Raw genomic sequence first — 26342 nt, forward strand, 5'->3', positions numbered from 1 at the left:
TGCCTGGGGAGGGCAGATGCAGGAAGGGCTCCCTCCCTACCTTCCCTGTTCAGTCTAATACTAAAGCACATTACAGGAGGAAAGGGCCCAACTGGATCAGGAAAAGCAAAGCTCCCATCACCAAAGATGGGCAGTTGACATCGAGATGAATCTGCCCTTCAACCCTTCTCCAAAGAGCTTTGTTTCCCCTGTATACTGTGTTCTACATTCTTCCTCAATTTATTGCCAGGGACCCAGCCCCCAGTCCTTCTTCTCCACAGTACAGAATTCCAGGTCCAGTTGTTTCTTTGGGATCTTTTTTTCTATCAAGTGCTTCGGGCTACATAAAACAAATTTCAAGCAAAATGTGTAGCTTTGCCCCAGCTAATCTGTCCTTTGTTGCATTCCTTTCACATCCGCCATTACACAGACTCTAAGGAGATAGAAGAAAAGTCCTTTCTTTATGTGACACTTTAGGAGGGGCCTTGCAGGGAAGGATTGTGAAGGGTGGACAGAGACCTCAGTGAGGGGCATCCACACCTCCAGGGATTTGAGGGAAGGAACTTTTAGCTTGAGCCAAGGACTGCTTTTCCGCCAGGAAGCAGATGTGTGTTTAACTCCAAATGTCTGGTGGTGGAGTGTAGTAAATTGCTTGTACTTGTGCCTGAGAACACAGATTCTAATTCTTCAAGGGACTCCCTGTTTTCCCCTGAGGAAAATCAGGCCAGGCATTGAGAAGCAAATGATGTCTTCGATCAACTTCACAACCAACTCAGAAGCAAAAATCTCCAACAGGTTTCTGTGGTTTTGTTTGTTTGTTTGTTTGTTGTGCTGACCTTAGAGAACTAGCATTGAGATGCATGCAGGGAAAACAATTTCACATCCAGACACTTAGACCAGCTGCTAGGTGGTTGGTCTGTCAGCTTCCTCAAGTCCCAAGGGAGGCGAGACAGTCCAGTTCCTTACCATGGCCTCCGTGCAGGTAACCAAGACGTGTTCCGCTCTGATGCACTAAGACAGGAGTTGGTCTGGGCACCCTTGGACAAAGGCCTTTAATCACAAGGGTCTGTTTTCCTACTGCATTTGTTTCCAACTCACAATTCAGGCAGAATTTGTAGAATTCTATTCCAGCATTACTCACCCAAACACAGAACTGCTGGCCTCAGATCCATATTCTTTGTTTATCTGTTTGCATTATTTTGCTCTCTTTTGTGAGACAAGATTTCTTTATGTCACCCTGGCTGTCTTACAACAGCTGTATAGATCAGACTGGCCTGGAACTCATAGTTTTCCTGCCTCTGCCTCCCCAGGGCTAGGATCAAAGGTGTGTCTGCATACCCAGCTGCATGCACACTTCTCATTTGTAATTAATTGTGTTATGTTCTCCACCTTTGCTCTCCAGATGCATGTTGCATTTCATTGAGATGAAAATAAAGGAGAACGGGTTTAAGAAGGAGCCTTACGGCGCTCAGGGAAGCACACGACGGAAACCCTTAAGCTGCTGTTACTGTGGGGAAGATTTGCCTGGTCTAACGTCTCGACTTTAGTCCCTGAAAAAGGGCAACAACAAAAATTATTTTTAAAAAGCATCAATGCTGGCAAGGACACAACGTGGCAGAAAGAACGGGTGCTTCAAAGTAATCCTGACCAACCGAGCTTTGTCACAGTCGTAGAAGGATGTCATTGCAGAATGAGAGGAGACACCAAATTGCTTTAACTCAGTAAAGTATTTGGTAAGCTGATTATCGGATGTATCCTGTTTTAAGACAGTGAAATGGTATGCACTCATTGATAAGTGGCTATTAGCCCAAATGCTTGAATTACCCTAGATGCCTAGAACACATGAAACTCAAGACGGATGATCAAAATGTGAATGCTTCACTCCTTCTTTAAAAGGGGAACAATAATACCCTTGGCAGGGAATAGAGAGGCAAAGATTAAAACAGACACAGAAGGAACACCCATTCAGAGCCAGCCCCACATGTGGCCCATACATATACAGCCACCCAATCAGACAAGATGGATGAAGCAAAGAAGTGCAGGCCGACAGGAGCCGGATGTAGATCTCTCCTGAGAGACACAGCCAGAATACAGCAAATACAGAGGCGAATGCCAGCAGCAAACCACTGAACTGAGAACAGGACCCCCGTTGAAAGAATCAGAGAAAGAACTGGAAGAGCTCAAGACCCCAAAAGTACAACAATGCCAAGCAACCAGAGCTTCCAGGGACTAAGCCACTACCTAAAGACTATACATGGACTGACCCTGGACTCTGACCTCATAGATAGCAGTGAATATCCTAGTAAGAGCACCAGTGGAAGGGGAAGCCCTGGGTCCTGCTAAGACTGAACCCCCAGTGAACGTGATTGTTGAGGGGAGGGCAGCAATGGGGGGAGGATGGGGAGGGGAACACCCTTAAAGAAGGGGAGAGGGAGGGGTTAGGGGGATGTTGGCCTGGAAACCAGGAAGGGGAATAACACTCGAAATGTAAATAAGAAATACTCAAGTTAATAAAGAAAAAAAAAAAGACAGTGAAAGCGCCTGTGTTCCAACCCAAGCCTTACCATCTACATTTTTCCCACTACAAAGGCAGAACTGTGAAGATTTGGGATTATGCAGTGGTGTGCAGAAGGAAGCCCCTTGCTGGCACAAACCCCAGTGGGTGATGGTTCCATGGTTTATCCCTTCCCTCCATTGCCCTTCCTTCTTAATCTGCAGGACCCAGCACAGAGGGAAGATCACATCCAGAAGGTGGATCACGGCCCCAGATTCATGCCTGCCTTTCACCAGCTACCTGGTCCAAGGGTACAAATGCTTCCGGTGGTATGGTCCATCTACATATCTAAGAGTTATGAATGGAACAGGCTGACTGAAACGGAGCTGTTACGTGACAAGTGTCCTGTTCTGTGTTGGCAAAGCTGCCTTCCTAACAATCTGAAGGCCAAGTCCAAGCTTGGGTGTCTCGGATCCCTGAGAAGGTCACACCAACATCTGACTGGTTGCTGAGGCACACTCAACTCCTACCTAGCCCTAAGGCTTGTAAAGTTAATTTTCCCCCACCAGGCCTCCCGTCTGCAAAGGACATCCTTTTCATAGCATAAACACTCCAGTTTGATAAATACAAGAAAATGTCTATAACCAGTTACCCCTCAGGCCTAAAAGTACACTCAGGTGAAGTCAACCTTAAGAGAATGGGATAGAAACAGGCGAGGGCCAATATTGAAAACTGTATAGCAGAAAATTCCAAAATTCCAACTACAAATGGAATAATAGTAACCTTGATTTCAAGGACTCCACCTACAGGTCTGGAGAGGGCAGCCAGGCATAGTCTGGTGCTTTACTAGAGGCCAACTCTGGCCTGGTTTTAGCCAAGGGTGCATACATTTCCCCCAGGAAACCAGTGCCTACAAAAGTACTAAGCTAGGAAAAATGACTTTATAAGAGGCTTTTTGTTTTAATCTCCTATATTAGCAGAGACAAAGATGAGCATTGAGTGAGTCCCTCTTTCCCCCATTTTAATGCCTGACATGTACTTTTGCTCTCTCTCTCTCTCTCTCTCTCTCTCTCTCTCTCTCTCTCTGTGTGTGTGTGTGTGTGTGTGTGTGTGTGTGTCTTTCCTTTCACTCAACCTCCCCACTTAATTCCACACTTTATGCACTGATAAAATTCTACCTTTTATGGATAAGAAAGGTCACATAAGCAGAAATGTTACCTTCTATTTTTAGGAAACTTTAAAAAAAAGAAAAGTAGCCACCCCAGATCAACACAGGAGGAGTGGCTTTGCCGACCTCACTGTGGCTGTGTAGGAGTTACCGATTTCTTTGGTTTGCTCTGTAAATAAAAATAACTTTTCTAAAGACTGAAAGACACCTTTGCTCTTTACTGAAGAAGAAGAATTGTAATGTGCTTTGGTTGGGCTTTTATGCATGACTGAGACAGAAACTACTGAAGCAGTTAGACTTTTTTTTTTAAAGGTTTGCCCTTCAAACAATTATACACCTATTTTTTGCAGGTGTCATGTTACTGGTTCTGTAGTTTTCTCTTCAGCAAAAGGTGTTTGGAGGCAGGAGAAAGGATCAGACAGGAGTGAGAAAGGCTCCAGCTTAGAAACACATAGCAAGTTGAGCCTTTACCTGTTATCTCATCCTTCATGAGAAGCAAAACATCACTCAGTCATTCAGTGTGGACCACTCCCATTCACTGACATGGTCTCCACAGTCTTTAAAAGCACCGTACATTAAATGGGTTCATAATTCATCCAAGTCTAACTTCTCTCTTGAGTCCTGTGTCCTCTTATTTTGCAGTCTATTGTCGTGCTGGAAGTGTATGCCTTAGGGCAATTTGTTTTTAACAGGAGTACCAACACTTTAGGACTTATAAGACAGCCTGCTAGTTCTTTCTTAATGGTGAGAAAACTTTCGCTTCGGCAAAAGGAATAAAGCGTAATAAATGAAGAAGGTGGATAAGATGCTATCGATCTGTTAAGAGTAGTTTTGACCTCTGTTATCAACAATAAGGGTGTTTTATCTACCTGCTCTCATTCTTAGTGAATTCTTTATTAGTGAAAATATTTACCAACTAAATAATTAACCAGAAGGTAAAAACAAACTTCAAAATAAGTGACCCTCTGCCGGTCAGTTCTAGCTTCTGTAAGATATGTGAAATGACTGTATCTTAGACGACGAGCTTGTGTTCCTCACCACATTACTGGCGGGGGAACCCAAGGTCAAGGTCCCCATGGAAGCAGTTTCTGTTGACGGCCTACTTCCTGGTTACAGGCAACTCTACCAATGTCAGCAGAGCAAGAGACAAGCCCTGGAGTGTCTTTCAAAGCCATCCATGAGGGTTCTTGTCCAGAATCTAATTACTTCCCGAAGGCCTCATTTCCAAATACCATCAATTTGGGGATTCAGCATTATTGTGTAAATCTGGGGATGTGTGTAAAAACTTGTGGTCCAAGGCGTGGAAACTGCATCGGTAGCATCAATCATTATGGCTTCAGACAAGACCGCTAAATCTCAATCACTAACGTTTTCATAAGGACTATCTCAAGTACACATACATATCTGTGTGTTCTATAGGTGGATGGCTACATATGCAAGTATACATACATACATACATACATACATACATACATACATGCCAAGTCATGCTTAATTCAAATAGAGTTACCCATGAAACTACATATGAAGTCCAAAATTATCACAACTCAGCCTTTCCCTGTCTGTTTCTTCCCTAAGGCACTCAGTAGAGAGGCAAGAATGAGCTAACTTGAAAGGGGCTGTGACCTGATTGGAATGAATGGGCGACGAGTGACCTGAGGCATGGTCACTGTATTCTGGGAGGCAGAGTAAGGAAGGAGATAGAGATCCACTAAAATGTAGTCATTGCGTGTGCCATTCTGTAATTCATGTCGCTGGTTTATTTTAATAAACCATCATGTTTATTGCTGCATGCACAGACCCTCCCAGATAAAGGCAACCCAGGTGTCAGTTTTAGTTTTAGGCATTGGTGTCCGCTCCTATCCTTTCCCTGCGTGGCCGGATCACTCCTGTGTTCTATCGAACAGTTACATGGTACTCGTTTACAGTGTGCTGGCCCTGACTCCATACGCAGAGCCATGGAACGGTTAACAACGGAAGTCTCTTTCAGGGATGGGTGGGGTGAGAGATTGGAGCGGGAATGAGAGTCAATCACAAGCAATAAGGAAGAAAAATATTTCAAATGAAGTAGAAATACCCCTTTCCCGTCTGTGTTTTCTTCCTGTCTCCAGCTTATCTTGTCTTAACTACATAGTAACCCTTCCACCCAGTGGTTACTTAGAATCCTTGACCCATCCCCTACTTCCATCAAGCCACACTTCTGCATCTGTTAGTTTACCTTACATAGACCAGAGGCTTTGAGGAAAGAAATATGCATATGGTTTTTAATGACATTAATTAAACTCGTGACTTCTGGTACATGGGCTGATTTTGCTCAACATTAACCCCTAAGATACAACATATGACATAGACGGCCAATGCCAATTTATGGAATATCTGTTGCAGGAGTAAAGAAACCCAGCCCTACGTTAGCATCCAATTCTCGCAACATGATGGGAATTTTGTTAGGAGTAACTTTGAACAGGAAGGCAATCGTCTGGGAGGTCATTAAAATATCATCTTTGAGATGTTTCCACTGTACTGATCCTATGGCTTATGCTTTTTTTAAAAAAATTATTGCAATTTAAAGTTCATGCTGCTAAAATGTTATTTTAACATAGTGAAAAAAAAAGGTAAAAACAATGGGTAGACTGTCTAGTGTGGATTAAAAGACAAGCTCACAGACACTGAAGAAAGATCTGTTTTTCAGAACCAGAGAGCTGGCTTCCCTACAGACCTAGAGAGAACAGTGAGTTGCTAAGAGTACAGCATGGCACTAAAACGACCCACTGTCTGAGCCTACAACTGTAGGAGTACTGGAAATCCCAGCCTTCGAAAGCGTTCTGACCTTAAACTGGTTTTGGATCATCTTTCTGGGGTTGTAATCAATCCAGGCCATCTTTTTGTAATGCCTCCTGGAGGCTACCAATTCCCACAAAAATGGAGGGAAAACCTTTGACATTTCAATAAGAGAGAGATGCAGGAGTCGTCTGACCATAGTTCGTTATGGGCACTGAACAAAGCAGGTAGCAAACCCACGGAGCTGACGGCCTTGACTGTTATGGCGAAAAGACCTTCCATCACTCCCAAGCATCTGTTCTAAACTCATCCTAGATGCTCTCTTAGCCATTAGAACTCAGAGTTAGGTTTTTCTGGGTTACACCTAAACACGTTTCCCCTTGGGGAGTCCAGCTAAGTTACAGCACCAATGTGACCATCTACGTACATTCCCAAGTGATTTTTTTCCCCCAAGTACGTCTTGGAACATAGGTGAACTCTGAGACCTTCTATTTTCAGAGACAAAGTCTGGCAAAACAGGGAAAGCTCACAAGCCAAATGGGAACAGCCTGGGTGCTTGCAAAGGAGCTAACACCTGTGTTAGTCAGCTCTGACGTTAGTTTGGATGTGCTGAGGGAAGTAAAAACCATTGTTGGAAATAACATGATGGGCTTCTGAATGCCTGTGTGTTGTATCCTTATCAAGGGACCAAAAGAAGCAGAAAAACATAAGGCATATATATTTGAATGGATATCCAGCTTGGCCTGTCTCCTAGCAGGACCCCCTTTATTCTTAAGATTGAAGATGACCGCTATTACTATTCATTGAGCATGCGATATCTGTCAGCTAAGAGGTTTGTGTCATTATCTAATTCAATCCATCACTATATGGTAAATATCGTTAGTCTTACATTCAAAAGTAGGAAAATTGGGGCGCAGAAATCTTAAGTAATTTCCTCCAAAGTCTTGTACAAAGTAGATTGAAAAGTCGAAATTGGATACCAAGTGCGTACGACTAAAATTTGCATTCTTTCCAACACGGCCTTGAAAGAAGTTAAATTCAAAGATCAAATACCATTTCTCCCTCATTAAAAATAACTTCTTTAAGGAGAAAGACTGACACTGCAGTTTAGTGCCAAACCATGAAGGATTTTTTTAAAAGTATTACGCCCTAGTTAGAGTTTCAAAACGTTTCATTTAAATGCATTTATGTTGAGTAATTTGCATAACCAAGCCTAAACGTGTTTCTGAGGAGCGTGTTCTGCTAACAAGTATGCCATTGGTCTTTTAATGCCATTGCAGTTTTAAAGTCTACAGTGACAAGTCACTGTGGGACGAGGGGAGCTCATTCACACTTTGTATACAAAACAGGAGAGGCAGGATCTGTAGGCTCACCGAACAGGTGCAGCTACAGAGATAAAACCCTGCCAGCTATCACACTAAAATCAAGTCTTATTGGAGCAAATGACCTTTAGGGGACAGGGTAGTGGGAAGGAGAAGGCCATTCAGGTCCAGAGACGGAAGATGTGTTCTGGTAACTGCCAGATTATCCTCCCACATCACAAAATAAAGCGGTTACTTCCCCAGTGGTCAGTCAGCATAAGTGTGTGGAACCCCCCTGCCCTGTCTGGACACTATTCAGTCCACTCCAAGGGCACAGTCACTTAAGCGATTCTCAGGAATTCCTTCAGAGTGTCCCACGGACTGCAACATTACTTATTTGTTACAGACATGATTATAGTTTCACATCCCTGGGTAACCTTAACCTCAGTTCAGTTTCCTAGCTGGATCTCATGGGACTGTATCCCGGAGTCACCTACCGGGATAAACTACCTTTTTTTTTTTTAAAATCACAGGTGTACCAGCCCTTCCCCCCTTTTAAGTTGACTCAGGGATGGAGAAGGAACAAGGAAGGTAGAGGAAAAATATATTACTGCCACTGGAGAAAATTGAAGGGTATTAAGAAAAATTCAGGAGTGGCTCTTTAACCATTGGGTCATATAAAAACTTCTCTATCTCATGAGTCCCTTTCTACTTCTTTTTCTTGTTTTCTAAGGAGGGAAGGTTGGATTTGATTGTCTCCTCTGCTCAAATGTTCAGCAAGCCAAAACCGGAGCTGGACAGAGAAGCCACCTGGGGTAACTGCTTGCTCTCGGGTTTACCTTGTAGCTTCTGGTTGTATTCTGTCCTGTCAGACTGACTCCTCCTCAAGGAGCCAGAGTGGTCCCCAGAAACACTGCTGTCCACCACAGTATCCGTCTTCCTCCTCTCCAGCATATACAGCCTGGATCTCAAGAAGGTCAAGTTCTTCCTCTTGCTTCCCATGGTTTCCTTCCCAGCGGCTTCTCTGGGCTCCATCTGAGGCAAAGAGACCAAGTCCTGAGGTTTGCAGGCAACGGAGGGTTGCTTGAGTGTCTCGGGGTGCACCTCAGCACTTAACTGCCCCTTCCAGCTACAGAGCTCCACAGCGGGGTTACCTGACTGTGACTGCTACCTGGAGTCCCCAAGCTCCGCCCCTATGAGGTCATTTTCTTTTATACCTACAATCCAACAGGGGAAGTTGCCACCTGTTACCCGAGAGACCTGCAGCACTGAGTTAGGCAAAGCAGGGACTCTAATGTCACATGCTACTGAAGCAAACAAAAATCTCATTGTGTGGGGCAAGGGCTGGGGGTGGGGAAAGGGAAAGTGCGCAAGGTGAGACAGGGCTCAGGGAAGGGAAGGACACATTAGCTCAACCCTAAGCGTGTGGGTTGAATGCGTGCCCATGGGCGTGTGCAGGTGCACTCTGTGAACTGTGTTGTGACCGCCACTGGGAGCCCTGTGCGGCTTTCCTCGGCTCTCCCACCTGTGGCTCTGAAGTCACTGTGTAGCTATGACAATTTACATTCACACGACAATGCAAACAGGGTTATTTTTATTTGGAGTATGTGCCCTCAAAACAATGCATCTAATTTTAAGTGTTGCCATTGGCAATCTTCTGCTACAGTCTGGCTGGCTAAACCCTGGTCAGAGCTCCTGAGTAGTAAAGACTGACCTTTGAGAGTGATCCCTCCCCCACCTGGGAGAAGAATGAATGTCCCCAGAGCCCAGAAACTTCTCTTATTCTCCTCAGGCTGCCTTTGTGGAGCTCCATTTTGTCCCCTGGTCCCAGTCTTCTCCTCTCATGTCTTGGTTCTTAGGAAAGTAATACAGGAATTGTTGTTAATTTCTTTAAGAACGTCCTCGTGTAGCTTCACAAATGGAGTGTGAGGAAAGGGGACATGAGAGGAGGAGACCGGATTGAAAATGGGGAGTTGTGGAGAAAGCACAGGGGGCAGAAGCAAGGGCTGGGAGGGAGAAGGGCAAAGGGGAAGTACCTCTCATTGTTCGAAGTTGTTTTTCCTTGTGTTTATCTCTCAAGGGACAGATCTCAGAAGCTCTGGGAAGGTGCTGAGTGTTTTGCGCACACCCTTGTTAAGGAAAAGATACCCTAAGGAGAAAAATAGATTCCCTCCTATCATAAAGGGACCACCGGCTTCCACTTGCCCATTATGACTCCTGCTCAACTCCACCTGGACAAGATTATAAACGAGGAAGAGAAAGACAAAAACCATTTTTCCCAACACAGGATATGTAGGCTGGATGTAATTTGCATAATTACCTTAAGAGATAAATGATAACTCTTCACTCACTGTAGAGACATCTATATATAGCTTGGCACACTGGATGGATTTTATTTGAGGTAATTGAGAGTTGTTTAAAAAAAAAACAAGCTCTCCTGAGTATATTAAATAAATACCTTTAAAGCAATTTTTAAAGCTGTAAAATGAAGTTTGATATTTATTAAAATATCCCACTTATTTATAACATATATATGTATATATAGATATATATATGTTCACATAGTGACATCAGAGCTATACTATTCAGTATAATATCATAACTGAAAAATTGTGCAATTAAAATTATAAGACTTTTGGGAAATAGGTTTAGAGACCAAGCAAGAAAGAAAGAAAGAAAAAGAAAAAAATGCTAGAAAACAGATAATACATTTTTATATATTTTCACACATGATAGATTTTTTTCAGGTTTGCTTTAATGACTTATTTTCATGTATGTGTAATGTGCATATGTATGTGAATGCAAATTTGCATTTGCCTGGGCATACATACGTGTGTGTGTGTGTGTGTGTGTGTGTGTGTGTGTATGTGTGTGTGTGTGTGTGTGTTTGTGAGTGTGCACAGAGAACAAAGTTATTTGTTGTTGGGAATCATTCTGAATTGTTCTCCCCTATTCTTTGAGTCAAGGCTCTCAGTGGAACCTAGAGCAGGTTTACATGGTTAGTCTTGCTAGGTGGCCATTCCTTCCTGACATTTGCACGAGTTCTGGGGATCCAAACTCTGGTCCTTCTGTATGGGCAGCAAGTGCTTTACTCCCCAGAGTCAACCCCAGAGCCCACATTGCTTCTGGACTTGTTCCTTTGTTTAGTCTCACTATGAAGTTTTGGAGGACCTGGTACTCACTCGGCAGGAGAGGAATACTGAACTCATGGAGATCTGATTGCCTCTCCCTCTTGATTGTTTGAATTAAATGTATGCCCCACCATAGCTGGCATTGCTTTGGTTTTAGATATAAGGCTTTGTTTCATATGATTATATATATTTTAGATATAAAGCCTTTGCCTTATATATATATATAGGCTGATCTGGAACTTACCATGTAGGCTAAACTAGCATTACATTTGTGATATTCCTACTTATCCTGAATTATGCCTGGGATTACAGGTGTCACTGTGCCACCCAGTTCAAACATCTAAAGAATATGCAAATGCTACAGTAAATGTAGCCCTCTATCTTGGGAAAGTTCTGGCATTTGCTATGGTCCTGCACCCCAGAAGGCCTAAAGTGTGTTGAGTTATGAAATGGCAGAACCTTTGAAGTCACAAAGAATTACACCGGTTGATGATAGTGAGATGAGGCCCACGACACAGTCAGGGCCTGAGGTCACCCGCAGTGTGTACAGGACACACAGCTGACTTTTGTGTTCTCCTCGGTTATCATTTTATCTAGATATGATTTTTTTTGCATTAACCTAAATGTTTCAAGTGGACACATTCACACATGTAAACAAATGTGAAATTGTACTGCATTCAAACAGTTCCTTAACTTGTCCATCTTTCTTGAACAAATTTCTATTTCTAAAACACATTCGCACTCAGATTCTCGTTCTTATAGACTTTTCTTTTAATAATGGATATATTTATAGGATATGTATCATGGCTACTCTAGATTCTGTGGCAAATGTATTTCATTTATCTGTGGTGATTTATTTAAAAAATTTAAAGTTATATCTCATGGGTTGTCTGTGTGTGTTGGCTCAAAGACAACTTGCAGGATCCAATTCTCTTCTCCCTCCTTATGAGAGCAGAGGAAGAAGTCAGACCATAAGGCTTGGTGGCAGTCACCTTTACCCACTGAACCATCTCATTGGCCCTTGAAGGATTTTCTATTCAAATGTAAAATAATCAAAAGTACTGTCATAGCTTGTTTTAGACGGTCTCCAGACCAGATATTGGGGTTTGAGGGAAATTAGCTACCTAGTAAAGGAATTTGGAAAGTGGTCAGATCCTGAGGGTTCTGACCTATCTCCCAGATCAACCCAATACAATGCCATTACCATGGAACCGTGGGAGGTAGGAAGCGGGGACTGGTGGGAGGAGTCACCGAGGCATGCTTTATTAAGATCATCTTTTCCCTCTGGCTTTTCTCTTTCTGACTCCTGACTTCCTCTCAGTCACAGCCTTTTCCCAGGATCCTCTGCCTCACACAGACCCAGACGTGTTAGAGGTAGCCAGCATGGACAGAAACCTCTGTGAGGCAAGACAAAAGAAACTCTTCCTCTGGTAAGTCACCCATTCTCTGGATTTTGTCACAGTGGCCAAAATCAACTGACTATAGATTATTCCATCAATGACTGGGGTAGATGTTGCTAGTGGTTCACTCAGTTTTTATTCACACCCCACTCCCCGTTGCCATTCTTAGGTCAAGAACCATCATTTTCTGCAAGGTAACACCAGGCTTGGCCGATCAATGGAATTTTCTTCTTTTTTCTTTTAAAGAAAAAGTGGCATCCAGCTCTGGTCTCAGACACCAGCATCTCAGGGTTAATGCAGAATAAAGGGCAAGATATTGATTCTGAGGAAATAGTTCCTTTGTCCAACAAAAGGAGCATGCGCACTGGCTCCAACCGTCTTCCTCCGGAATCAATTGGATAGTAATGTGCGCGGAGCAGTCTTGGCCAGTGTCTGAGAGCCAAAGAGAAGGATGAATTCTTATACTGTTACATAGGGGCCGCACTAGCAGCCACTCGCCTTACACTTTTGCTTTTCGGATAAAATAAAGACTTATTTTCTCCAAGTCATTCTTGGGGTCCCTGTGAGCACATTTCAAGAGCATTTAGCAGACAGCATACAAGCAAATCGCATTTCTCTTGCTTATCGCATGTGCATTTACCAAACCAGTATATTTAGAATCCCCAGCCTAAAATATGATTTAGCCTTTCCAGAAATGAAAATGGCCAGGCCAGAGAAACTTTGAGTTATGTTTATTGGATCATCAACCAGACAAGAACACGATCTCTAATCAGTCTACACAAAACGGTATTTCAATACGAGGAGTTAAAAATAATGTAATTGGGTAAAATGGTGAGATAATTGTAATATCCTTTAATATAGATGGGTTCTGGCTCACTATTTAGGACAACATTAGGCAGTAGACCCAAGGCTCTGTCTCTACCATGGCTTCAGGATCCCCTGACCTCAGGGTTCCTCTGGGTCCTGACTCCTTCATTTGCAAAATAGAAGAATGGCTTAGTTACTACTGTTATTCAACAAGCAGTGTTGGGTCTTTCCTGAGGCACATGGAGTATTGCACTGTCCTGATCTCCTTGAATCTAGCCTAGCAAAAGTAAATCCCTTTGGTCAAAGATACTTATTGAAAGTAATGTCCATCTTACCTGGGAAAGTGGTGAAAGTATTATAGTCTGCTATGGGATTCTTTCTGTCATCTATGGAACAGTGGTTTCTCCTTTTCTGTTAATATGAGGACATAGATACCTCAGGTGGAAAGCCCTAGCTATCTCGTAATATACTATACTTGAGCACAAAATCATTTTATTGCATTAAGCTGTTAAACGTTAGGGCTTGTCATCCAGAGACTGCCCCACCTAGAGATCCATCCCACCAGCAGACACCAAACCCCCACGCTATTGCTGATGCCAAGAAGTGCTTGCTGACAGGAGCCTGGTATAGCTGTCCCCAGAGAGGTTCTGCCAGCATCTGACCAATACAGATGCAAATACTCACGGCCAACCATCTGATTGAGCCCAGGGACCCCAATGGAAGAGTTAGGGGAAGGACTGAAGGACCAGACAGGGATTGCAGTTACATAGGAAGAGCAACAATACCAACTAACCTGGACCATTCAGAGCTCCAAGGACTAAACCACCAACCAAAGAGGGACCCATGGTTCCAGATACATATGTAGTAGAAAATGGCATTGTCTGACATCAGTAGGAGGGGAGGGAGGCTTGATGCCCCAGTGTATAGGTATGCTAGAGAAGTGAGGCAGGAGAGGGTGAGGCAGGAGAGGGTGAATAGGTGGAGGAGCACCCACACAGAGGCAAGGGGGAGGGAGGATAAGGAGGATGGGATGTGGGGGTTTGTGGAGGTAAACCAAGAAGGGGGATAACCTTTGAAATGGAATAAAATGATTAATGAAAAGAAAGTTAGGGCTTGTGTTGTTGCTTTGAGACAGACTTTCACTATCTCAGATTGGCCTGCAGCTCACTGTTTAGCCCATACCAACCTTGAACTTGGGATTCTCCTGCCTCAGTTTCCCATATGCTAAAGTTACAGGTATACACTACCACACTCTGCAGTGCCTTTTCAAAAAGTCTTAGCACTGTGGCATAACCTAAACCACCCTTACGAATGTAGAGTGTTGGTCAAAGGATGCTTAAATCTTTTTAGGTCAAGGATTATGTGAGTTTAGAGATCTAACTCGCTGTTCAATTAACGGGGTACAGCCTGGCCCCAAAGCAGAAACAGCATCCCTTGACTGCTGCTATGAATTAATTGGTCAAAGGAAGGAAAAGAGAAAAGAAATTTATTACAGAAAGTATTGCAAGAAGTGCCTGGTCTGGGGCAGTGGACTAGAGATAAAGAAAGTCTGTGGAGCTCATATACACCATGAAAGTGGAAATTCCAGAATTTTCAGCTGCTCTGACATGAATAAAGAGACAGAGGGAAGAATGAATTCTCATGTGAAGACTGAATGATTTGGTGGACATTAGTTCTATGTGGAACAAACAAGAGAGGAATAAAGGGAGTTTGGTGTCATTCCAAGAGTTCTGTTTGGAGTAGTCACAGGCTAGGATACATGAAGAGATGGCTGACGGGTACGGCAGACAAGCTGCAGATTTACAAGTTTGGGATTGACATTTAGATTTTAAAAGTTGTGATTCATTAAAATGTATGTATTAGCTAAAGGTGTGGAATGAGTTACAGATCAGTTACAGAGAAAATGTATCCAGAAGAGAAAGAGTAAAATCAGCTCCTAGTATCTGTAAGTCTAGAGGTGGGTCTAAACCAATCAGAGGACAGAAGCATTTGAGGGGAGAGAGCAAAGCAATAAAATGCCAAACTCGAGAGCACTTAGGCCTCCACTGACAAGACGCAATGGAAGTCACCCGGCTCCTATAATGTCATATAATTTTGAGCATCTGTAAGAGTTCCAAATGGAATTGAATAAAATGGCAGCTGTGGCAGCTGAAAACAGATCATGTTTTTAAAAGATGAAGCTGGCGTGACCGGTCAGAACTTTAATCCTTACACTAGAGAGATGGATCCAGAAGAATTAGGAATTCAAAACCATCCTTGGCAAAATTTGAGGCCAGCCAGGGCTGTACCACACTGTCTCAAACAAACAAACAACCTGAATCACAACAAAACCAACCAACCAAACAAACAAACAAAAAACCTGTAACAACCAGACTTCTCTAAAGAATGAGTTCATTTATTCATGGCAAAGGCTTAAGGGGATGGGTTGAAACCAGTGCTCAATAATTTCCTACTGTTGATCATATATTATATGTAAAAGAGTTAGAAAACCAAAATAATACCTTTTTTATGCTTTTTTTTAACTTTTTGATTACATTTTCTTCTATCATGTGTGTCTCTGGAATTACATGCAGGTTGTCATGTGTGTCTCTGGGATCACATGTAGGTTGTCATGTGTGTCTCTGGGATCACATGCAGGCTGTCATGTGTGTCTCTGGGATTACATGCAGGCTGTCATGTGTGTCTCTGGGATTACATGCAGGCTGTCATGTGTGTCTCTGGGATCACATGCAGGCTGTCATGTGTGTCTCTGGGATTACATTCAGGCTGTCATGTGTGTTTCTGGAATCACATGCAGGTTGTCATGTGTGTCTCTGGGATTACATGCAGGTTGTCATGTGTGTCTCTGGGATTACATGCAGGCTGTAATGTGTGTCTCTGGGATCACATGCAGGCTGTCATGTGTGTCTCTGGGATTACATTCAGGCTGTCATGTGTGTCTCTGGGATCACATGCAGGTTGTCATGTGTGTCTCTGGAATTACATGCAGGCTGTCATGTGTGTCTCTGGGATCACATGCAGGCTGTCATGTGTGTCTCTGGGATTACATTCAGGCTGTCATATGTGTCTCTGGGATCACATGCAGGCTGTCATGTGTGTCTCTGGGATCACATGCAGGCTGTCATGTGTGTCTCTGGGATCACATGCAGGCTGTCATGTGTGTCTCTGGGATCACATGCAGGCTGTCATGTGTGTCTCTGGGATCACATGCAGGCTGTCATGTGTGTCTCTGGGATCACATGCAGGCTGTCATGTGTGTCTCTGGAATTACATGCAGGCTGTCATGTGTGTCTCTGGGATCACATGCAGGCTGTCATGTGTGTCTCTGGGATCACATGCAGGCTGTCATGTGTGTCTCTGGGATCACATGCAGGCTGTCATGTGTGTCTCTGGGATCACATGCAGGCTGTCATGTGTGTCTCTGGGATCACATGCAGGCTGTCATGTGTGTCTCTGGGATCACATGCAGGCTGTCATGTGTGTCTCTGGGATTACATGCAGGCTGTCATGCTTGGCTACAGCCTTTGCAACCCAATATTCATGTTTTTCAAAACATTGGCTCAAATTTGGAAAATCTAAAAAATAACCACGCTGCTCATAAAGTAATGAGAGTTGGAGATGCAGACTCATCCCCATCTTGCAGGGAAAGCTGTGGCCTTTGACATTCAGCTACAGAAAGGACCCATGAACTGCGGGCGGGATGGATATTCAAATGTTCCTTCCTGGTCTCTGTGCCAGGCATCCCAGAATAGTTCTTGGTGATCTAGGAGCAATCCACCAGTTTAGTTACCCTTCTAACTATTGACTGCCAAATACAAAAACACTCCCTAAGCCTTAGCTAGTTGAAATAACGATTACCAGTATATTCTGGTTCACAGTTTAGAGGCTCAGGAGCTTGGGAAAGGCTCACTCAGCTAAGCAGATCTGTCCCACACTTTACCTATGGTAGTTGGCAAATGTTGGCTAGAGCTGTGTTCTAAGCATTATGTTGACCAGAAAGCTATCTTTCTTTCCTTGCTGATCTGAGGCCTCTCTTTTTGACCTTGCAGTGGAACCTCTTTTGGACTTCTTTCTGGCACAGAAGTTTCAGGGACACCAGAGGCTCATCCAGAGGCTTGGGGCTCCCCAAGGAAGTGGCTTTTCCTTGGAAGGCACCTGGTGTCACTTATTTCAAGATCTCAAATGCAAACCCTAGCTAGTCAAAGAGAGGAGTTTCTGTGACTGTCTTTGAGAAACAGTCTGATGGCTCTGTGATGGTTCCCTCCAGTACTCTGAAAACCATCACTTCCTCCTCCTTCTGAAATCACTCAGCAGTGACTTCCTTCACAGTGGATGCTGCCCTTTGTACTCTGTAACTCACACTGGAGTTTCAGCTCTCTTGGTGATTTTCCCTTGCTCCTCTCCTGCCTAACAACATGATGTCAGTGAATATTGTTGGGGATCTGGTCTGACAGCTTAAGTGGGGCTTCACTGTAGCCTCTTTATACCAATAGTTTCTTTCTTAGAAAGGGAGGGTACAGATCTGAAAAGCAAAAATTGGAGAATATTATATCTTCAAAGATGAAGTCATTAATGCATCTCTTAGGAGGTCATGATGCCAACTCTGAGAGCTCCCTCTTCAGGCATCAATTGTTCGCTGTGGCCCTGCTATCCTGTAGTTATGTTTTTATATCCTTCAGTACGCTTACCAGTTCTGTTAATGCTCTGAGCAGGTGGCAGTATAATAACCCTGTCAGCAACAATGGATGGAGCTGAGAACAGGAAGGAGGGAAACCTTGTGTTTTTATCCTCTTGACTGAAGTAATTTTAACAATGACATATGAGCAGAGTAGGGCCTTTGTCTTAACTGCAATGTATCATCCATCCTAAGATTCTCAAGGTTGTGTTCAGAAGGTGGGGAGATTTATCTTGAATGTGAAAACATCTTTGGAAGTGCAGGGGATGGCCTTTGAGCCAAAACAGCCATATAAGCAAGAAAATATGCCTCGGGAATCTTTGAAAACTACTTAGTAATTGCTAGGGTCTTGGATAGATCATTGGATTCAATTTCCTACTATAGATGACCTTGCAGAATTCATTCATTAGTAAGAACTGTTCAGTGGATCATCAGCTTGGCCCAAAGCAAATAAAACAGGCGATGAACTTGTCTCATTTCCAGGGAGCATTTAAGAGAGTTTTGTTATTTGCTCTCACTCCAATTTCTCCAGCCTCCATTCCCCAAATTCTGCAGCTAGTTGATAGGATCTGGCTTCTAGGCATGAGATAGAAACATAGGTACTTTTACTCTTGCTGTAAATTGGCAACTTCTTTTTATTGCACATATGAATAATTCAGAAATATTTATTATAGAAGAAAATCTTAATGTTACAGTAGAATATTAACTGTGCAAATCACAGCACCACCCTTATATGCAAGATTAGATGCTGCAGACCTATAAAATATGGTCATCAAATGGCCTAAGAACTCGAGATAAAGCGAGCAACCATTTTTCCACTTCGCAGGCGTTTTCTTTTACATCTTTGGTGCAGAAAACTGTCCATTGTGGAAACTCCACAGAATGACTCCTAGCAGACGCGTGTGCTTTGCTAGATTGGAGGTGAAAAGCTATAGTTAGGGGTAACAGGGAGGAAGGGGGTGTTTTTAATAAGTGCAGCAAGGACTCGTGTAAGTCACTTGCTCTAAGACGCATTTTTTTTTTCTTTTTGGAGCTTCGGTGACTTTGAAAGTCACATCGACCTAGGCTTCATTAGTTCTGAGACTTCCCTAGGACTCCCCCCAACATCCCTGTCGGTGAAGGATGAAAACTCAAAGCCCCTCTGACTCAGTTTCTTCACCTTTCAAAGCTGAGCTTCAGACTGATCTTGGTGTTTTGTGCCGCCTGCGTTGCTACTCCTTTAGAGAATACTATTAGATTCGAAATTACCATCTCCATGGCAACCGTAACTAGGTCAGTTTGCACTTAGAGGAGCACCACTGAAGAATCCGCTATCCTCTTTCAACCATCCTCCGCGCCCGCAAACCTTGTTATGCTGCTGAAAGTGGCTCCCCAAGAAAGGGACCCCGGCAGCATCCAGAGGACTTACGTCCTTATTCATTTGTGATCCACACATTCATAAACATTCATGCAAATTATATAATGCATATGTAATTTTACTTCCCCCAACTATGAATTTGAAAAACAGCTTTTAATAGCAAAGGTGAGGTTATATCTCTTAAAGTAATATGATTAGTGCTCAGTAAAACTAAATCCTAAGGATTCTATGAAAAACAAAACGAAACCAAAAAACCTAGTGGGGTTGAGACATCCTTCTGATTTGGTGGCAGTCACTTTTTTCCCTAGCAGAAATGTTATTTATGTCTTGGTACACCAAAAACTATCCCTAGTTCTTTCCTACTGAATATCTTTAATGTTGTATTCTTCATGACCCTCTTTTTACTAATAGCAATTATACCTATTATAATATCAATCGTGTACCTATAACTTCACAAACATAGATTATCACAAACTGTCATAAAATGATGGTGCACACGGTCTGATGGTGCACACCTTTAATTCCAACACTCAGGAGGCAGAGGCAGGCAGAACTCTGTGAATTTGACACCAGCCTAGTCTACAAAGCCAGTTCCAGAAACTAAGACTACAAACTGAGACCTATCTCAACGCCGCCACCCCCCTTACTGAAAATACCAAAATATCATAGATCAAGTGTGAACAGAGAAACGACAGACAAGACGTGGAAATGTAATTTTTAATTCAAACATTTATATATTTGATGTTTTAAATTACTTAGCAGTTACTAAGCTTTTTTGTGTATATATGTGTTTGTGAGTGAATGTGTATATGGTGTATGCATATGGTGTACAAATGGGGTATATGCCTATGTGTGGGCATATATGCATCAATGGTGTGTGTGTGTGTGTGTGTGTGTGTGTGTGTGTGTGTGTGTGCATAGGAGGCACAACTTAAAGAAAGATTTGGTGGCACCAGATTTGTTAAACATGTGAGCCTCTTTTTGTCAAAGGGAAAAAAATAACTGATGCCTTCTCACCCATGGAGCTGGAATAAATGTTATCTAATAACCTGGGGACCTTTGTGAAGGGGAGACAGCCTTCACTTGAATCCCCCAATATCCGGAGCATTGTTAAAGTCCCTATCCTGAGCTTAGTCTCTCAGTGAGTAGAACTCATGCTCATGGAAGAAGTCCCATGAACTTAGTCCCATCAATAGAATCTGTCCCTATACTTGTTGCAAACCCTTCCTCCTTGGGCCCTTGGCCTGAACACTGTTTATCAGCCATTAGAACTCATTCTTATTGTAGAAGTTACAGTGCATTGCTGCTTTGGAAAGGGGTTTCTAGGAAGCCATGCTTAGAGCTTTGTTGCAATAACTGACGTGTGGAAATCTTTTCCCCAAAGTTTTACTGTGTTGAAAAGTGTAATGAAAATAAACCATGAACTTGAACTCTGGAAGTTTCGACCCAGCACCTGGTGAAGTGGCACTGACCTGAGTCTCATTTGTCACCTCGTGTGCATTGTTCCCTGACCCCCATGAGGCTTGAGGGGTCCCCAACATGTTTCCATGTATGGAGGCTACAGGATGCTGCTCCATCACTCCCCTGAGGCAGAGTCTCTCAACCACACTGTATCTGAGTTAGTGGTGACCAAGCCTCTTGAATCCTTCTGTCTTTGCTCCCCCAGCACTGGAGTAAGAGGTGTGCATACGGACACACCCTAATTTTCATGTGAATGCTTGAGATCTGAACTCGGGCTCTCAGGCTTGTGTAGTAACTGCTCTCATCTACTGAGTTATCGTTGTCCCCAGCCTCTTTACGTTCTTTATAGCACTAAACTCTTCAAGTCACCCTGTGACATTACTACCTCTTCTCTAAGTCAAACAATAGCACTAAGCATTAAGACTGACCATGAATTATTATTGAACATTGACTGTGTGCTAAGACATGTGTACATCTACATAGCCTTCTATTGCCTTGAGGTTCTTTGTTTGTTTTTGAGACAGATCTTATTCTGTAAACTAACCTTGAACTTGCAGAAATTCTGTCTCAGCCTGACTGCTAGGATTAGAGATAGGAGCGACTGTGTCCAGCTGACACTGTTCGACATAGTTTGTAGATGGTATCAGGAGTCTTGAGGGCAAATATTTTTGTTCTTGTGCAGATACAGAACTGGGGTTGAAAGGGAGACTTCACTCTAGATCATCTGGTTACAGGCATCGTGAGCGCTGAGTGCAGAGAAGCCAGGCTTTAAAAGGTGTGCCCTCCCCATCTGAGGCCATTTTCTTTATGAGCGGTAATCTGTAGCATGCCTTTCTGTACCACCTGAGTGGTTGTCTGCAGAAGATGATGCTTGGTGTCAGAAAACAGCTGCTGGAACAGATTTTCAGCTATAACCTTTAGATTTTAGTAACTGAGGTTCAGAAATCTTAAGTGACTGTGACGGTCTTTCCAAGGGTTAGCTGCCAACCAAGGGTGGAAACTGCATCCCTTGGTACCTAAGCTCTTCTCGTCTCCTTGCCACCATACATTGTGGGTCTAGAGAACAGTTTCTCGTTCAACTGATGGCTGCCAGTTGTGACATTATTAGTTCAGATTCTTGAACCAGCTCCCCCAGGAGGCATCTTTGGGCAGCCATATTCTTCCTTCTTTCCTCACGGCAATATGAATATGGATTAAGACTCACCCTACGATGGCGGTATAAACCTTTAATCCTAGGACTGGGAAGGCAGAGACAGGCAGATTTCTGGGTTTGAGGCTAGCCTGGCTTACAGAGTGAGTTTCAGAACAGCCAGGCTATACTTGAACAAAAACCAATGATGATGATGATGATGATGATGATGATGATGGTGATGATGATGATGATGATATCAATAATACATAAAGAAAAGAGAAAATACAGTGAGATTTTGAGATATGTGGAATAGTAAGAATGGTTAGGTGAGTCTATAGAAGGCTAGAGAAGAGAAACAGCTCAGAGGCCTGGAACTGAAGCTATGTCCAACCTCGAAGAGGAGTTTATGCAGACACATGCCCTGAGCAGACTGTCCTCAGGGCCCTGCTTAGTCAAGCCTTGAGCAGATGTTAGGATAGCAGCTTGAGGTGGTTACCAAGAGAAGACAGATCCGAATGGGATCACTAGGTACCATTACAGTTACAAATTCCCGAAAGGCACAATGGGAGAAATATTCATCATATACATGTTGGGAGCTACGTGGCAGTGCATGAACCTGTGAAGAGCGATGAGGTGGGGGCTGTCCGAGGGTAGAAGAAAGAGGGGAGCAGCAGTGTGATCTACAACTGTGAACTTGGATTCCGGAAAGGAAGCTGAGGGATAAACTTCTACATTGGCAGTTGTCACGGTATGTTTCAGGGCCTCATCGCAATTTCTTCTGGGTTAACTTAAGTCAGCCAAATAACCATCCTTGCCTACTTCTGTGTCAGACCTAACGTGTTGCTACTAGACAGGCCCAGCATCCTGACAACAGATAAAAACCTTCGGAATGTACAGCTGAGATCTATTCTTCACCAACCAGAGAGCTACGAGTGCCATCCAACAGCATCTGAGCCCTGTGGTTGAGATTCTCCCACTCTGCTGTACCCACCTCCTTCCTGTTTCCGCCAGTGTATTTAAAAATTACATTGACTTTGTTTTGTTTTTTGTTTTGTTTTTGTTTTTTACTATGAAACTCTATGAAATTACTTCCACATTGGAAAACAAGGCCGAAGTAAGGTGACCTGAATCTATATGTTCCTGGGCCATAGTCATTTACGTATGTTCTCGCTCCAGCATGAACTCTTTCTTATTCCCTTTCATCTGAGAACTCTGTCTTTACATTGGCAAATCTCTTGGCATAAGAGGTTTGATGGGACCAGGCCTCTGAGCTGTTTCTGGCAAGGTGAAATAGCAGCAAATGCCTACAGACTTGAATCATCACTGTTCCTGAAACTCCTTGGGATGCTACCCTCAAGAGACTGTTTACCAGGCAGCGGTGGTGGACACTTGATAATCCTGTACCTGAGAGGCTAGCCAGGGCTAGTCTGAGAAACCCTGTCCAGAGAAGCCAAAACTGAGAGGAGAGCAGAAGGGAGAGAGAGGGTAAGGGAGAGGGAGAGAGACTTATGTCATTTAAATAATTCATTCTAAAGATATGTCAAGGTGAAAAGACATGACACCAATCCATTAAAATATTTATCCAGCCTGGTTTGGTGTCCCACATCTTTAATCTGAGCACTTGGGAGGCAGAAGCAGGTGGATCTCTGAGTTCCAGGCCAGCCTGGTCTACACAGAGAAACCTGTCTGGAAAAGCAAAACAAAACAATGTATCCAGTGCCTGCGGAGTTCTGTAAACAGTTGTACTCTCACCCAGGAATGGAATGAACAAGTACTTCTCAGAATCCTGATCTCATCCGGAGTTGGCAGAACTACTTCAGCAGATGACAGCAGGGGAATAATTGGGATTTATGCTGACCTCGGTGGCACGAGCTAAGTATTATGACCTCACTGGCATCGTTCACCTTGTTTTTCAGAGAAGAATGTATAATCTGTCAAAAGCTGATTGGATCCGGTCCATAACGAGACCTGGCTTTTCATCAGTTTCCATAAATTAAGCCTCGCATGAGGGTTCCAGTGTTGTTCCTGAACAGCATGCTCTGAAAATTTGCAATTTACTACTCTAATGTCCTCTCCTGTCTCTAACTGTCCTTCATGCACCAGGAAGCAGACGACCAGGAGCGGCTCCCTCAGACTGGGCCTTCCTCCACCTCCAGCAAGCATTAATTCCCAGAAAATGCACCAGAGCTGAAGAAGAGAGATGGTCCTGTTCGCTGTATTATTAAAGCACCCAGACTTGTTCAGGAGCAGGTCCAAGGTAATGGTTTGATGCACCCATGTTAAGTTTTCTCACTGTGGACCCGCCTGGCCTACTTGCATGAGAATCCGAAGGTTTTCTAAAAATACCATTTGCTCTGTCCGATTTTCTGTCAATGACTTTAATAATATTACCTTACATTTATCTACTGTTTTACCCTATGGCTTTTATTTTTTATTGAACTTTTTAGTGTGTCTCAATAGCAACCAACCCATAATTGAATGATTATGAAAAAATTTACTTTCCTATCTATCTAATTCTGCCCATTTCATATGGAGTCCTCACGTTTATCGTAGACGGTGCTTTAGGTGTCTTTACATCGCTGTAACAGAATGCCTGAGACAATTACTAGTGGAGAAAAAAGTTTCTTTTCAATTTGTTCTGTCTGATTTGTAGGAATAATTTATCAAAAATGTAAATAAAGGAGAGTATGGTGATGCAAGCTTTTAATCTCTGCAGTCAGAAGAGGCAGAGGTGGGGGGCGGGGGCGGGGCGGGGCGGGGGCGGAGGCGGAGGCGGAGGCAAAATTTCTCTGAGTTCCAGGCCAGCAATATATACATTAAGAGTTCCAGGAAACTCAGGGCTACATAAAGACCCTGTCTTAAATTCCAAATTAGCCTTCCCCCAAAAGAGGGGATCAAAACTCTGATTTAAAAACCTGTCCTCTGACCAAATTGCGGATGCTTCAGTCCTTTTTAGAGGGGGAACAAGAATATTCATAGGAGGGGATATGGAGAGAAAGTTTGGAGTAGAGCCTGAAGGAAAGGCCATCCAGAGACTGCTCCACTCGGGGTTACAGACACCAAACCCAGACACTATTGCCAATGCCAAGAAGTGCATGCTGACAGGAGCCTGATATAGCTATCTCCTGAGAGGCTCTGCCAGAGTCTGACGAATACAGAGGTGGATGCTCACAGCCAACCATTGGACTGAGCACGGGGTCCCCAATGGAGGAGTTAGAGAAAGAACTGAAGGAGCTGAAGGGGTTTGCAACCCCATAAGAACAACAATACCAACCCACCAGAGCTCCCAGGGACTAAACCACCATCCAAAGAGTACACATGGACAGACTCATGGCTCCAGATGCATAGGTAGCAGAGATGGCCTTGTTGGACACCAATGGGAGGTGAAGCTCTTGGTCCTGCCAAGGTTGGGCTCCCCAGTGTAGGGAAATATCAGGGTGGGGAGGTGGGAAGGGGTGGGTGGTTGGGTGGAGGAACACTCTCATAGAAGAAGGGGGAGGGTAGATGGGATAGGGAGTTTATGGATGGGAAACTGGGAAAGGGGATAACATTTGAAATGTAGATAAAAAATATTCAATAAAAAAATCAAACAAATGGGGTTGGGGATTTAGCTCAGTGGTAGAGCGCTTGCCTAGCAAGTGCAAGGCCCTGGGTTCAGTCCCCAGCTCCGAAAAAAAAGAAAAAAGAAAAAAAAATCAAACAAAAAAATAAAATAAAAACCTGTCCTCTGCTGACGCCTCCTGTGGAATAGCACACTATCCCTCTCCCATGTGGAGTCCAGGCTAAGCGCCTGGGTGGAAGGAGACTTTGATTTGTCCTGCTTACAGCTTGTTCTTCCTGAATTTGAAGAGACACATTTTCCATCCACGGTGCCCAAGTGCTCAGTGTTATTTCTTAGAATTTGCTTCATCCTCCGTTTTGTCTTTCCTAAGGGCAGCATCTCATCTCGATTTCTGACTGAGTGATGCTTTGGCTCCGTTCTCCCACTGTGGCTTCCAGTTCAAGTCGAGTTTGCTGTTAAGTACACCTTTTGAGCTTTCAATGACTGTTTTTTTATTTCTAAATAAAATAATTTTGACCCTTTCAAATATGCTGGTCTTTCAGCCAACATAGTATGACACACTTGGGAAGAGGGACCTTCAGTGGAAGAATTGCCTACATTGGATTGGCCTGTGGTCATGTCTGTGGGCTGTTCTTTTAATTTCTACTTCATGTAGGCGAGCTCATCACATCATGGTGATGCCTCCCTGAGCAGGCAGCCCTGCTGTGTAACAAGGGGCAACGAAGCAAGTTGGTCAGCAGTGTCTCTTGTGTGGTCTCTGCTTCCCTTTCACAGGGTTTGCTTAAGACATGCAGAAAACACAGTTGTTTATACTCTGATTTATAAAAGTAATTAAAATAGAGTTATGATGTGGCCATGAAGTGATTTTATGGTTGGGGGTCACCACAAAATGAGGCACTGTATTAAAGGGTCACAGCATTAGGAAGGTTGAGAACCACTGGTATAAGGTGGGTCAGTGGACAAAGGCACCTGTTATACAAGCCTGGTGACTTGAGTAGAACCTCTGGACCCCCATAATGGTGGAAGGGGAGAACCATCGTCACAATTTTGTTGACTGACATCCATGCACATCATATGCCTCCTGTAGAGGAAATGAC

General features: G+C 43.5%; 1 protein-coding gene and 1 long non-coding RNA gene across 3 annotated transcripts in view; one reads left to right on the forward strand and one right to left on the reverse strand.

Moving 5' to 3' along the window:
• The window catches only part of Arhgef38 (Rho guanine nucleotide exchange factor 38), a 131263-nt gene extending 122214 nt beyond the window's left edge, over nt 1-9049 (reverse strand). Inside the window, exons 1-2 of one of the 2 annotated variants that reach the window (XM_087620624.1) lie at nt 8942-9049; nt 8560-8755 (exon numbers count right to left, since the gene is read on the reverse strand). In XM_087620624.1, coding sequence (XP_087476750.1) covers nt 8560-8755; nt 8942-9049 — 304 coding nt within the window. 2 annotated transcript variants of the gene reach the window in all.
• Nucleotides 9050-12162: 3113 nt separating this feature from the next.
• Nucleotides 12163-25756, forward strand: LOC147996558 (uncharacterized). The gene is made up of 3 exons (XR_015678328.1): nt 12163-12281; nt 23787-23940; nt 25616-25756. It is a non-coding gene; the product is annotated as an uncharacterized LOC147996558 (long non-coding RNA).
• The last annotated feature ends 586 nt before the right edge of the window (nt 25757-26342 follow it).

The sequence above is a fragment of the Rattus norvegicus genome, chromosome 2, assembly GCF_021556685.1.
Source record: "Rattus norvegicus strain SHRSP/BbbUtx chromosome 2, alternate assembly SHRSP_T2T, whole genome shotgun sequence".
Taxonomy (NCBI): domain Eukaryota; kingdom Metazoa; phylum Chordata; class Mammalia; order Rodentia; family Muridae; genus Rattus; species Rattus norvegicus.